The 14,492-nt window shown below is 37.6% G+C and overlaps 2 protein-coding genes across 12 annotated transcripts in view; one reads left to right on the top strand and one right to left on the bottom strand.

Annotated features, from left to right (window-relative positions):
* Nucleotides 1-5,200, bottom strand: part of RARS2 (arginyl-tRNA synthetase 2, mitochondrial) — an 81,223-nt gene extending 76,023 nt beyond the window's left edge. For 6 of the 8 annotated variants that reach the window (XM_027057288.2, XM_027057286.2, XM_053222479.1 and 3 more), the window contains exon 1: nucleotides 5,090-5,199. Coding sequence is in view for 7 of the 8 variants with exons in the window: in XM_027057286.2 (XP_026913087.1) it covers nucleotides 5,090-5,125 (36 nt within the window). In the remaining variant the exon portion in view is untranslated. Of the gene's footprint in view, nucleotides 1-5,089 lie in introns of all 8 variants that reach the window. The other 2 variants (XM_053222481.1, XM_027057287.2) reach the window with 2 other exon arrangements.
* A 60-nt stretch (nucleotides 5,201-5,260) lies between these two features.
* ORC3 (origin recognition complex subunit 3) overlaps nucleotides 5,261-14,492 on the top strand; it is a 68,402-nt gene continuing 59,170 nt past the window's right edge. For 3 of the 4 annotated variants that reach the window (XM_027057274.2, XM_027057273.2, XM_027057275.2), the window contains exons 1-2: nucleotides 5,261-5,362; nucleotides 9,168-9,222. In XM_027057274.2, the coding sequence (XP_026913075.1) occupies nucleotides 5,339-5,362; nucleotides 9,168-9,222 (79 nt within the window). In that variant the 5' untranslated portion in view covers nucleotides 5,261-5,338. The remainder of the gene's footprint in view (nucleotides 5,363-9,167; nucleotides 9,223-14,492) is intronic. The other variant, XM_027057278.2, reaches the window with a different exon arrangement.

Raw genomic sequence — 14,492 nt, 5'->3', positions numbered from 1 at the left:
ATAATAATGGCCAATATGTATCGAGTGCCAACAATGTACCAGGTACAATTTTAAGTCTTAGATTTGGCAATATAGCATCAGAGATTTTAATATAATCTTTGACTACAAGGGTATCCAGTATGAGAAAGCACATTAATTAAGGAGCTTGTGGGCGGTTCTCAACCATTCCTTTTCCCTCAGACACACACGATTCCTACCCCCAGTACCCAAGTACCGAACACAAAGCCAAAAAAAAAAAAAAAAAAAAAAAAAAATTCCTATCATTCTGGTTCTAGACAGGTTCTAAATTCAATTAGAAATTAAACTTACCAGATTCAAGATCGAAATCTCTGATAATTTCATAAAAACTCTAATTTTGCTAATGAAAAAGAGATCCTTATGCTTTAGCAGTCATACAGGTAGCAGAACTGATATTTCTTAGGAAAATTAGCTCTGCATTTTTATCCATGTAATAGTCTATAGGCCATGAGTCTCAAAATTCTTAAAATGTTATCAATCACTCTTCCAGATCTTAAATTACTTAAACTGTTTCAATTACCCCTGGTTATTCCTTACTTCTGACTCTCAAATATAACCAGGCCAGGTATGTACATTTGCCAGCAAGAGCCAATGCACAAGCATGCCCATATTTGTACAGACTTTCTTCAGGTACAGGTCTGGATTAACTGACTCAAATTGGCAGCAAACCTGGTAACAACTGAAACTTCAGGGTACAGAAGAGAACTTCCCAAAAGATTGGGAAGGCAAGTTATTACCAACTATCTATAATGAAAGAAATTTAGCACAACTCTTGAATAACTTGTAGTTTTTTAAGCAGAAGGGAATGCTGGCGGGCCCGTTAGAAGTACGTGTTAGGAGAGAAATACACATCTAGACAAATCAGTCATTCAGCAAAATGTTAATAACTGGTGAATCTGGATAAAGAGTATATGGAGTTTTTTGCACTATTATCATAACTTTTCTTTAATTTTGACATTCAGAATTAAAAGTAAAAAAAAAAAAATTAAAATGAACCAGCTGGATTTATTTTAAACTTAACGTCAAAACCTAAGTGAAAAGAGAAAGGGAAACAAATCTATACTCTGCCATTATGTTTCTGAGACAGATATAGTACTGACAATTTTACACAGGCTATTTTATAGAATATAAAGAATTAGAGCTTTCAGTCAAAAAGCTAGGTTTGTAGTTCAACTCTACAATTTCGCTGCTCTGTAACTTTATTCTTTTATCTTCCAGAGTTTCAGTGTCCTCCTCTATAAAATGGATATGGTACAAATAGGATGATTGAAAAGATTAAAATATCACAATATCAAGTACTGTACACTTTGTGTGCATACCACAGTCCTAAGTGATGGGAGACAAAATCTCTATAGGACTTCTAGGTTTCTGTGTGTCTTGTAAACATGGCATAAAATCTTTTCAAAGATGCACGTATAGCAAACAGATCTGTAACACAGAGAGTACCACTGCAGAGCAAAGGGGAACGTGCCTACTGCCCATTCTAAAAGACTCGGGGCTCCTCTCCTATGTAACACGGCACACTACCTGTGCAGGTATCATCTGACCTTCCTCACATTGCCCTGTGGAAGAAGAGGTGTCTGGGGAACCGATACAAGCAAATGTTGATACTCTGACCACTACTATTGCTGTAATAAAATCCTTTTTTCACCAAGGGATCTCATGTTTTCTGCCACCATCAATGAACTGTGGTAAAATAGGGTAAAATCCCAAACCCTTCACAGTTCTTGACACTATACACCTTCCGTTAACATTTATGTCCTTAGATCTTATCAACAGCCCCATAAAGTTCAGCAAAAACACTGCATGGTACAAGTGAGATATTTCACAAATGGCAGTTATTATTGTCTTCATCATCATTAATCTTTGCAACAATCCTGTAAACTTGGAATCAATACCATCATTTTATAGGTTAATTAACCAGCCAAGAGTAAGTCAGTCACACAAATGGAAGGACTACAATTTTAATCCTTTCCAGTTTTACCATGTTATCTCACAGCTTTGAAATTATGAACTCATTTGGCGAAGCTGCAAACCTTATATTACATCACCAACAGCTACTTACTCTTTAAATATTTATTAAACATCTTCTGTTTTAGGCACTTTGTTGGTGAATCAAACATGCTGTCTTCATGAAGCTTATAGAGAAAGCATACACCAAAACAAGTAAAACAACTAATTCCCTAAGAATAATTAATTAGCTAATGAAGTAATTATTAGCTCTTGCAAGTGTTATGATGGAAGCAAACAAGGGTCTGAGACAGAGAGCAACTGGAGGACACACTTTTCAAACTATAGGTTGTTGGTTGGGAATCAATCCCAAGCAGGACTTGCTGAAAAATGCAGTATAGAAAAGAATGCACACACTTTATAAGGTAAGTATTGTTTTGTGAAACTCTGATCTTGCACGATAAAATCATTTCCTTTAGGCACAGGGAATAATCTACGCAATGGTAATGGAAAGGCCTTGCTTCGTTAGAAAAACAAACTGTGTGGCTAGAATCCTATAGAAAGGAAGAATAGAGTGGTATGAACTGAGGTTGGAAAGAAAGATGTTATGATTCCGGTAGAGTTTAAGCAACGCAGTTTTAATTAGGTAAGTGATGTGATTTGATTTACATTTGAGAAGTCACTTTTCTTGGTATAAGGAGGATGGATTTGAGGGACAGCAAGTGTGGAAACAGACCTATCAGAATGTTGTTGTAAATAGCTTGGTTTGGGAAGGGAAGGGCAATAGGGATATAAGAGTGGGTGGATTCAAGATATTATTTTGGAGGCAGAGTCCAAAGGACTTGCTGAAGTGAGGTCCGTAAGAGGCATACTCTAAATTTCAGTCATATGCAAATCTTGTAGTTCCAAGAATATACCATGCTCTCCATGTGTCTGTTGTCTACACACATGATCTTCTTGGAATTTCCTACCACTCTCCAAGTTCTCACCCTATTGACTTGGTACACTCCTACCCATCCTCCTTTCAGGACTGAGCCCCAACATTACTTTTCCACAAAGCATTCCCAGACATTTGGAAGCTGTCTTCTCCATATTCCCTTAGCACTTCACACATGCTTTTAATACACTGGTTACAGACTACAATTAGCTGTTATACATGTGTTTCACCAAATTAGTCTGGAGCCATGCCAGGGCAGAAATCATATTCTATGCACTTTCAGCCTTGGGAATGATGATAGTGTTTAGAAAAATGTAGATTCATTAATCAAAATTTGCTGAATGAACGTGCCATTTCCTGTAATACATTCCTTCATTCCTAAACTGTCAAAGGACCCTCATTCATAAAGATATGTATTGCACATATTTTTATTTAATCCTTCAGATCATCCTTCAATGACTCCATATTTGAAGAAATATGTATTTGCTTAGTTTATGCTGCCATACGAATCTATGAGATTCTGTTTAATGATCAGATTGTGCTTCTTGCCTTCATAAAAGAACTATCACAGTATATAGTAAAGGGCTGATTTTGAAATTACATCTCTGTTCAAAAACCAACTCTTCAATTTATTAACTATGTGGACTGGCTATGGGTAGGTTTTTAATCTCTCTGTATCTGTTTGCTCAACTGTATATGGTTAATACTTCTATGTCATAGGGTCATCATGGGGCTTGAATGTGAACACAAAGTAATTAGCACAAATACACATTCAATACGTATCAGTTTCTGCTTCTCCAACTTACCTTCTTTACAAGGAAGAATACAGCCTTTGCAAAACTAAACACAAAAGGTTTCTGGTCATGGCACTACTTTGACCACTGAGAACGGAAATCATCTTACAGCCCCACCCCCCTCCACCCGCCCCCAAACACAACTTGGCCACTGAGGTCCAAAACTACCTACCCTGAATATAGGCTACTGTCTACATTAGAATGACTTTATTATTTCTTTGTCTTCATTAGCATAACTTTTTACTATTCTAGGAGACTCTTGCCCAAATAGCTTGATTATTCATTACAGGAACTTCTTGAAAAAAACGGTCAATTCTTCAGGAGAAAGCACCAATAGTTTATGCCCTAAGACTCCTTGCACTCCTTTCCTTCTATCAATCTTAAAATTGTTAAATCAGTGTCCAATCCTAATCAAGCATCTATCTCCTCCACTCCTTCACCCTCTCACCCTCTGCCACTGAAAGACCAGCCTTAAACCATACTTCAAATTCTCAAGAAAAATCTGATGCTGCTTTCCTTTCCAGGCACTAACAAAAACTCTGCTGAGGTGTTCCTTCTTATCCCAGTCAGTAAGTCATAAACTCAGAGTTGTCCTATCAGAAGGATAGGTGGTGTCTGAGAAACCAGCATTGGACAGGGCAGTACATTTACAAGTATGAAGGCAAGGCAAAGGAATTTTCCCACAAAAGTCCAGAAATACTATAAAAATGAACTAAGGGAAATTACGTATCAGGCAAAATACATCCACTGTTACGTCCATTAATAAAAAGGAAATGGATTTGTCAAGACAATAGGAAGTTGCGTTGCAAAATTCCAAAACGGGACGATGAGTTTTAAAAAGTATTTTTGATGAAATTTAATGAAGTGTTTTATTCCTTATTACAGAGCTGTTCACATATAGGACTCCGAATCAAAAACAGCATCTCACGTTATCTTTGGAGTTACCAAAAGTAATGCTAGGACAAGCGGCCAAAGTGGCTGCAAGACAAATGATCAGTTTTTAAATTAGATCCTTTCGAATAAAAATTCAGATGCATTATCCATTTCACTAAGTGTAAGCAACACTAATTTCTAAAAGGTCTAATCACGGCCCAGTGACTTTCCACTCGGGTAAAGCATACAAGGCTGTGGGGTAGAATGGAGTGAGGGAAGCAATTTGTGCTTTCCAAGGTTTACTTTTCACCCTGAGAAACCTATTTGGGCTGCATGGCCGACCCTGAACCGGGTTGGCCTCCGCAGCTCGAGCAGTTCCAGAGAGAAAAGAGAAGACGGCAGAAACGGGGTATCCGTGGAATCCACCCTCTCTCTGAGGGATGACCCGCAGCGGTGAAGGGGCTGCGGGGTGGGGGTTCCGCTAGGGCCCTCCTTCTACCAATATTCGGGTCCGTACCTGACGGGCGATGGACCTGCGGAAGCCACACGCCATGGCCACCTCCAAGAAGCACGCCCCAGCTGCCTGGCCCGGATCCTCGCCCCTCCCTTCTCTGCACGCCCCGCCTACGCGCGCCGGAAGCCCGCCCTGGAGGATTCTGCCAGCCAATCAAGAAGCCGCGTGGCCGGCCACTAACCTCTGCCCTGCCGCCGCGAGGGAGCGCGGGAAATCCCGAGTGCTGCTGGAATCCCGCGGGCCGGTGGGACCATGGCCACTTCTTCGGTGTCCAAGGTACGTGGTGGGGGGGGGGGGGGGGTGGGCGGCGGACGCCCACTAGACACAGCGGTCGCTGCATTCCCATTTGAAGAAGGCATATAGCAGAGGTTACGTAGGCTTCGATGTACCGGCTGGAGCGGAGGGAGTGGCAAGCTGAGCTGAGGCGTCCCTGCTCCAAGTGCAGTTGAGGTCAACTTTGCTTGGGCAGCGAAAACACCCATCTGCCTTAGTATTGTGGCTGGGAGGATTTTGTAAGCTTTGGTTTGTGGAGGTCGAATTCCCCGAGGATGTGCCCCAGTCTTCTTTACTTTTTTTCTTTCTCAGAAATATTTGTTACGCGCCAAGCACTCCGTTAGGTACCGAGATAGAGTGTAAACAAAATAGACTCAATGCCTTCACTCAGGAAAAATATTAAACACAGATAAACTGATGATAACAAATTGTGATAAGTTAGCAAATTGCCCAGGGTCAGAGAAGGCCTTTTGGAGAAAGTGACATTTTAGCTGAGCCCTGAAAAATAAGTAGAAGTTAGGCAAAGGATTGGGGGCAGGGAGACTTAACAGCAAAGAGAATGACATGTTCTTTGGCCCAGAAGATAGAAATAAAGTGATCTATTTAAGGAATGGAAAAATCAGTATAATCAGGAGGTAGCGTTATGAAAAATGAGAATAAAAAAGTAGTGTAGGTGTGTATGTGTGTCAGAGGAGATCATATAGACCTCGTATGGGCTGCCTCAATGGTCAGGGATTGCAAGAAGACATGATAATGTGGTTGGTAAGAAGATAAACCCTAGAGTTCTGTTGTCTAATGTAATAGCCAGTAGCCACAATAGCCAGTGGCTATTTCAGTTTTAATTAGAATAAAGTAAAATTAAATAAAATTAGAAATACATTTCTTCAGTCTCACTAGCCACATTTCAAGTGTTCAGTAACCACATGTGGTGGTGACTCCCATTTTAGTGCAGAGACATGATATTTCTCCTTCGTTACTAAAAATCATGTTGTACAGCACTGTTCTATACCCAAGTAAAGTAAGACCTTTAGTAATGAGTTCACCCAGAAGCCCCTTAAGTTAAGCTGTGATAAAGTCGAGAATGTAGGTGAAAAAACTGCAAATACATTTCTCCCTATGTTAAAACAGTAGATTAGAAGGCTTTACCATGGGCCTTATTTTTAATTTTGATTAAAATGAAGCTAGAATTATGAGAAGGAGTGCCTTTTGAGACTATATCAAAGGGGAACTTTAAGCCCTTAACTTCAAAGTTTAAGTTTACAGAAAATTGACTGTGATGCCTGGTGCAAATGCCAGTAGAGCTTTAACTGTGCTAGTGTAGTCAGGGTGCTGGAGTGCAAGACCAGCTGGCTCTAGGGGTCTCAAACAGAGCACGTTCTGGCACTCGCTGCTGACAAAACCAAAGTCAGAGAAACGAATGGGAGTGAAACAAGGAAATTTATCTCAGTGAAGCCAACAGTGAGAAGACAGACTAGAGTCTCAAAGACTGTGTCCAAAGTGCTAAAAATGCTTCCAGGTTTATATAAGGAAAATGTGGGACAAAGGTCAGTGGGTTCGCACAGGTGGGCAGTAAAGATCAGATTGATAGATGTCTTGGAATCAATCATGGATGGAGTCTTGCTGGCTCAGGCCAGTCCTTACTGCTTAAGGTGTTAGTTTTGGTTCCCATTAAGGGATGTTGTGCCCACAGGATGTTTTGCTGGAGTTAAGAGATGAGCTGGAAAGAAGCACTTAATCAATTAGAATGTTTGAGGTCAAAATGGAGGTATTTGAAGTTCTCTTACACTAGTATTTTTTATTAGGATTGGTACTGTTTTTGTTATGCCCTGGTTATATATTTCCATAGGTTTTGCATGGTTTGCACCCTAATCCTTTACATTGCATAAACCTCTTATTTTTGTATATCTTGCAGAATTGCGAGTTTTTTTTTCTTTTTCAGGAAAGCATTTACTGCATTATTACAGAAATGCTTGTTTTGAGATGATTATGAAAGGGACTTTGCATAAATAAGAATCTTAGGGACTATTTTAGGAGCTCGTGTAACTGCTAGCTTTTTTTTTTTTTTTTAAACCTATGTAAACTTCCCTTTCCTTGTTACATTTTCTACCTGTTAGCTCTCCTCCTAGATGACTTGTGTCTCAAATACCATCACTTACTTGTTCAGCAGTTCAAAGCCGTTAACCATATTACTACCGCTGCCATACATTAGGATCCATTCCAGGCACTTGTCATATCTCACTCCTTCATAGTTCTTTTTCTTTTATTGAATTGCAGTTGGATGTAGAAAGGAGGCAATGACAAGGTTGTTGTGGTACTACATGATTTTTATAAATATGTGTATTTCAGTAGTTGCAGATATAAGAGTGTTAAGCACAGTTCTTGGAGCACCTGGGCGCCCCAGTGGGTTAAGTGGTCCGACTTAGGCTCAGGTCATGATCTCATGGTTTGAATCGAACCCCACATCGGTCTATGTGCTGACAGCTCAGAGCCTGGAGCCTGCTTTGGATTCTGTATCTCCCTCTCTCTGTGCACCTCCCCTGCTCACACTCTGTTTCTCTCAAAAATAAATACACATTAAAAAAATTTTTTTTTAAATAGAATAAAAAAAGGCACTGTTCTTATTTTGGATCCTGTAACCCAAATGGCCACTTTATATTTGCACAGCTCTCTTTAGCACTATCCTGAGAGGATTTTTTCTAGGTGTATTTTTTTAATCTTGTCTTTCATTTTCCATAAAAATGGCAGTCTTTTTTTTCTTAAGTATATTTTGTTTGAGAGAGTGCGAGTATGAGTGGGGGGTGGGCAGGAAGAGAAAGAATTCCAAGCTAGATCCCAGGAACCATGAGATCATGACCTAGTCAAAATAAGGAGCAGAATGCTCAACCAACTAAGCCACTCAGGCGCCACAAAAATGGCAGTCTTCAAGAAGCTCTTACATGGTGCGTGGCTTTAAGATTGGTAGAATAAACGCAGAACCAGTAGCTTGGGGGCTGTATATCACTAGTCAAGGAATAACATGATACTAAATGTAACTAGGAAATTACAAGGAAAATTACTTGGCCAGCATTCATTCCATATATTGATTGCCTAATGTATATGCTAACACTACCTTAGATACTGAGGAAACAATTAGGAGTTAAATGCAGTCTATGCTCTGAAGGCATTCAATAAACTACTTGGTGAGACAGAACCATAAATATGATACACAGTGAAAGGGATTTAAAACAAAGCAAAATAAAGGCATTCAAGTATTCTGAGCTCTTAGGGAAAGGAATAATTCTAACTAGAGAACTAGGGAAGTTTTCCCAGACCAGATGAATAAGAGTTTTATCAGATGAAGAAAGATGTATAAGGTGAAACAATAGCCAAAATTATCTATTTCCTGTCAAGGTTATGGATCCTTGAAGTTTAATTAAATAATAAATATTTCTTCTGAAATGAGACAGCGTCACTATTTTTTACCTTAATTTCAATGCATGCTATTAATGTTCTCTAAGTTTTATAAAAATGGAAACTTTTTGGGTTTAAATTTCATCAGCTTTTATTTTGTCTCTTAGATCAGGTTTCTAAGAGCAAAATCAAAGATGAGCATCCCATGGGAAGGAGGAGAAAGAAATGGATAGTCCCTTTGTTTTTCAAGAATTTTCCTGTTCTAATTCAGATAGAAGAGAGATGATTTCTTAGTACTTTAAAGAAATACTTTTTTAAAATTCTGCTTATCCACAAAATACTTGGTTAATCAGATTTATCTGCTCCTTGGCTACTTTGACTTTAATACTTTTTTTCCTTTTTACTTTTTTCTTAATAGGGTTGTTTTGTGTTTAAGCCAAACTTCAAGAAGAGAAAGATCTCTGTGCCAGTAGGTAAGATGTCTTAATATTGAATTGGCTAGTTTTCCTCCCCTAAGTTTTGAACTAACCTAACCCTAATTGAATTTAGTAGTTTTCTTGTCTTAAGTTTGACTTTACTTACCTTCCTGATGTAGCAGTTATAGTCAAAGGGATAAGGTACCTCCCAGGGTTTCAATCTAAAAGGGACTCCAATAGACCTTCAAAGGCAAATTGGAAAGTAAATTTCCTTCAAAGGATATGTCCCCATTCTTCAAAAGAGATTGTCTTAGGGGAGCCTGGCTGACTCAGACAATAGAGCATGCAACTCTTGATCTCTGAGTAGTGAGTTCAAATCCCACATTGGGCATAGAGCTTACTTTAAAAAAAAAAAAAGTTACCTATCTATTTATCTATATATAATTATAAAATAAAATAAAAGAGACTAACTCGGATGGATTTAAAAAAAAAAAAAAGAGATATTGTCTTAAAAATCTCAGTGATTTCCTGGTGTACGTTATGGGAAATTGAATGCAAAAGAGCCAGAAATACTTTTTGGACTGATGGAAATGTTTTCTAGATTGAGGGAGCAGTTATATGAGTGTATACTTTTATTAGGACATACTAGACTGTTAAAATGGGCATGTTTTATTATTGTAAATTATTCCTCAATAAAATTCAGATTAAAAAAATACTATCTTTCTTAATTTATCTCCAGATATCTGTGTGGTGATCATGTTAGGAAGAATTGGCTTTTTCAAACAAATCATGATATTAATGTCAGAAAGTGTTTATCGTACTGGTTTTCAATTGTGGCTGCAGATTGGAATCACCCAGGGAACTTAAAAAAAAATTGTTTCAAGGTTTTTTTGGATATAATTGTAGATTCCTGTGCAGTTGCAAGAAAGTATAGAGAATTTCTTTGTGCCCTTTACCCAGTAAATCTCCAGTGGTAACATTTTGAGTAACTGGTAAAATATCATAACCAGGAAACTTAACATTGGTATAATCCATTGACTTTACTTAGATTTCAACTTGGGAAACTTTTTAAAGATACTAATGCCCAGACCCCATCTCAGACCAATTGAATCAGAATCTCTGGGAATGTTACCTAGGTATTGATATATATATATTTTTTAAAGCTCCTCACAGGCTAATTATTTACACTCAGTCTTCAGTACTGTAAAGATTAATTCTGATGGAAAAATTATGTGTAATTAAGCATATTTGTGTATTTGTTTTGAATTAAAAAAGAAAAAACAACTGTACCACTGTTTGACTAAGAAAATAAATAACTTACATTTATTGAAAAGGATTTTTCTAAGTCATCACATGATGCAAACCTTAGGGTGTTAGTTACTCCTTTAGTTTGAGACAAGCTAGGTACTCTTACCTATGCTCAAGGAGCAAATAATAAAATAATCATCCATATTGAGGGGGACAGAGGGTAGGTATGACTTATAATAAGAACCTAGTTTCTCATTAACAGAATAAACAGTGATCTCAAGTTCTATACCCTCTTAAACTTAGTGTCAAAGGAACATGAAACTGCCGTATTCCTTGTCCCACCCCCAAAATAAAAAGTGACAGTGATAGACTTGGAAATAGTGAACAAACAAAAGCTACATTATAATTTTTTTTAATTCGTAAGTGGTTGACTTAATGAACACATTTCCTTAATATTGGAGATTGCTAAACTCGAAATAGTTCATTTTCAGAGAAAATTCAAGTCGTTTCCCATTATCTATGAAGAAAATAGAAGATAAAATGACATCTGATAACATCAGCAATGTCATTATAACTAACAAAATTGCTAGCATTTATTGAGTTTTTATTATATGCTAGATTTTTCTAGGCCCTATATGTGTTACTTTCAATTCTCTCAGCAAACTATGAGAAATGTATTATGATTATCTCCATGAAAATATATGAGGATACTTAGACATAGAAAGAACTTTCTCAGTGATAGTGCTAATAAATGGCAGAGCTGAGATTTGAACCTAAGCTGTCTGATTCCAGAGCCCCTGGTCTAACCATTGCTTGGTACTGCCTCTCATATGAGGTGAATTTTTGCTTAGAACTTTTTCTGTTGAATTTCAGCTATAATTAAGATTTAAAGTTTTTAGTATTAGTAAACCTAATATATATAATTGTATCATTAAACTTTGCTTAGTTTTTTTTTTTCATTCTACTGATCTGAAACCAATAGATAGTATTTCGATATGAGAATCTTAAAGGAATTGACCCTGATTATAAGACAGATGGTGCAGGAATGAGGAAAACATATCTAGATTTTAGCACTTGCCTTCACTGGCTTCAATTCTTGAAACAGATTGCCTGAAGAAGTAGGAAGATGCCCTACATTTTGTCCCCCATCTGTCCACTGACTTGAAGACACTTGGATGTGTACCTAAGAGAGGACTGGTAACTCTTCCTCTCCTCTGTATTCTGTGGATGACTGTGTATCCTAGAAAACAACAGGGCAAGAAGGAGAGAGAAAGGGAGAGAGAGGGACTGAAACCTGTGGGGGCACTGACACTGACACTCTGGAAGTTCACACTGAAGTAGAGCATTGTGTGTAGGAGCAGGTGGGAACTTGTCAACAGTAATAGTTTACATTCTTTAGGTCTTCTTAATGCTGATTTATTTTTTACCTTCCTGTTCTATAAATGACTGAGAGAAATAACAGGTTAAATTGTCCTGCTGCTGCTGTTTCCCAATTTCTAACTGTTTTTGTAAGTATTTCGATGCCATGTTATTCAGCACATTAAAAATTATTGTCTTGATTTGCCACTTTAACATTTTATATGGATTTACTCATTATCAAAGTAAAATGACTTCTGTTCTAAGGCTACCCTGTTGTTCTGCTTTGTCTCTTAGTAATAGTGTGTTTCCTTGCCTTTTCTTGTTTGCATTTTTATACTATAACCTTGTCTCTCATTTTACCATGTAATGACTTCAGTATATTCTAAAGACTTTTGATAAATTCAAAAAATATTTGCTAAGAACTCTGAGTGAGCTATGAACAGAAGGAAAGTTCCTTAACATAAAAGAGAATCTCTATTCCAAACTACCAGAACTTGATGGTAGTAGAATGCTAGTGGCATCTCAGTAAAGTCAGGAACAAAATATGTATTTTCACATTATTATTGAATACTATAAAAGTTCTAGTTGTCATAATAAAGTACTAACAGTAAACAACAAGAAATATGAAGGAAAATAGAAAACTACAAAGAATGTAAAATAATTTGTTTAAAGGAAGAGATCTGTAGTGTTTGGATGTGAATTTTTTAACAACTTCATATCATTTCTTCCCAAATCAATCTCCAGATTTTATTTAATCAAATCACAATGCCATTTTAGTTATTTTTGAGCAATAGCAAAGTTTATTTGAAAGAATGGGTTAAAATATTTTGAAGAAGAATGATAATGTTTGGTGGTGGTAGGAGGAAGACCTGGAGTAATACTCCATATGTGAGCGTGCTGCAAAGCTCCAGTCATTAAAACAGTTCAGTACAGCTGTGGGAATAAACGTGGATTCAGTAGAACAAAAGAAAAAGTTAAAATATAGTTACAAGTGCATTTGTAAGTATTTAGATAATAAAGGCATCTCAAGTTAGTGGGAAAAAGGGTAGATTATTTAATAAATGAACATTTTCAAACTGAAGGTTAAAATCCAAGTGTGAGTCATGAAATCAACTTAGTGAGTCATAATGGTTTTAAAAAATAGAATAGAAAAGAAAACATTCACTGTCACATGACAAGAATTGTTTTGTGGGTCTTTTGTTTTTATTTCTGTTAAATGTGTGTTGGATTATGATATAAAATTTGTTTATTTATTATGAAATTTACTGTCAAGTTGGTTTCATACAACACCCAGTGCTCATCCCAACAGGTGCCCTCCTCAATACCCATCACGCACCCTCCCCTCCCTCCTACCCCCCATCAACCCTCAGATTGTTCTCAGTTTTTAAGAGTCTTATGGTTTGGCCCCCTCCCTCTCTAAATTTTTTTTTTTCCTTCCCCTCTCCCATGGTCTTCTGTTAAGTTTCTCAGGATCCACAGAAGAGTGAAAACATATGGTATCTGTCTTTCTCTGTATGACTTATTTCACTTAGCATAACACTCTCCAGTTCCATCCATGTTGCTACAAAAGGCCATATTTCATTCTTTCTCATTGCCACGTAGTATTCCACTGTGTATATAAACCACAATTTCTTTATCCATTCATCAGTTGATGGATATTTAGGCTCTTTCCATAATTTGGCTATTGTTGAAAGTGCTGCTATAAACATTGGGGTACAAGTGCCCCTATGCATTAGCATTCCTGTATCCCTTGGGTAAATTCCTAGCAGTGCTATTGCTGGGTCATAGGGTAGATCTATTTTTAATTTTTGAGGAACCTCCACACTGTTTTCCAGAGTGGCTGCACCAGTTTGCATTCCCACCAACAGTGCAACAGAGTTCCCATTTCTCCACATCCTCGCCAGCATCTATAGTCTCCTGATTTGTTCATTTTAGCCACTCTGACTGGCGTGAGGTGGTATCTGAGTGGTTTTGATTTGTATTTCCCTGATGAGGAGCGACGTTGAGCATCTTTTCATTGTGAAGGAAATTGAAGAAGATATAAAGAAATGGAAAAACATTCCATGCTCATGGATTGGAGGAATAAATATTGTTAAAATGTCAATACTACCCAAAGCTAGCTACACATTCAATGCAATCCCCATCAAAATTGCACCAGCATTCTTCTCGAAGCTAGAACAAGCAGTCCTAAAATTTGTATGGAACCACAAAAGACCCCGAATAGCCAAAGTAATTTTGAAGAAGAAGACCAAAGCGGGAGGCATCAGAATCCCAGACTTTAGCCTCTACTACAAAGCTGTAATCATCAAGACAGCATGGTATTGGCACAAAAACAGACACATAGACCAATGGAATAGAATAGAGAACTCCAGAATTGGATCCACAAAAGTATGGCCAACTAATCTTGGACAAAGCAGGAAAGAATATCCAATGGAAAAAAGACAGTCTCTTTAACAAATGGTGCTGGGAGAACTGGACAGCAACATGCAGAAGAATGAAATTAGACCACTTTCTTACACCATTCACAAAAATAAACTCAAAATGGATAAAGGACCTGAATGTGAGACAGGAAACCATCAAAACCCTAGAGGAGAAAGCAGGAAAAAACCTCCCTGACCTCAGCCGCAGCAATTTCTTATTTGCCACATCTCCAAAGGCAAGGGAATTAAAAGCAAAAATGAACTCTTGGGACCTCATGAAGATAAAAAGCTTCTGCACTG

Source organism: Acinonyx jubatus, chromosome B2 (genome assembly GCF_027475565.1).
Source record: "Acinonyx jubatus isolate Ajub_Pintada_27869175 chromosome B2, VMU_Ajub_asm_v1.0, whole genome shotgun sequence".
NCBI classification, from domain to species: Eukaryota; Metazoa; Chordata; class Mammalia; order Carnivora; family Felidae; genus Acinonyx; species Acinonyx jubatus.
Note: the sequence above shows the minus strand (reverse complement) of the source record. Positions and strands in the feature narration are given on the sequence as shown.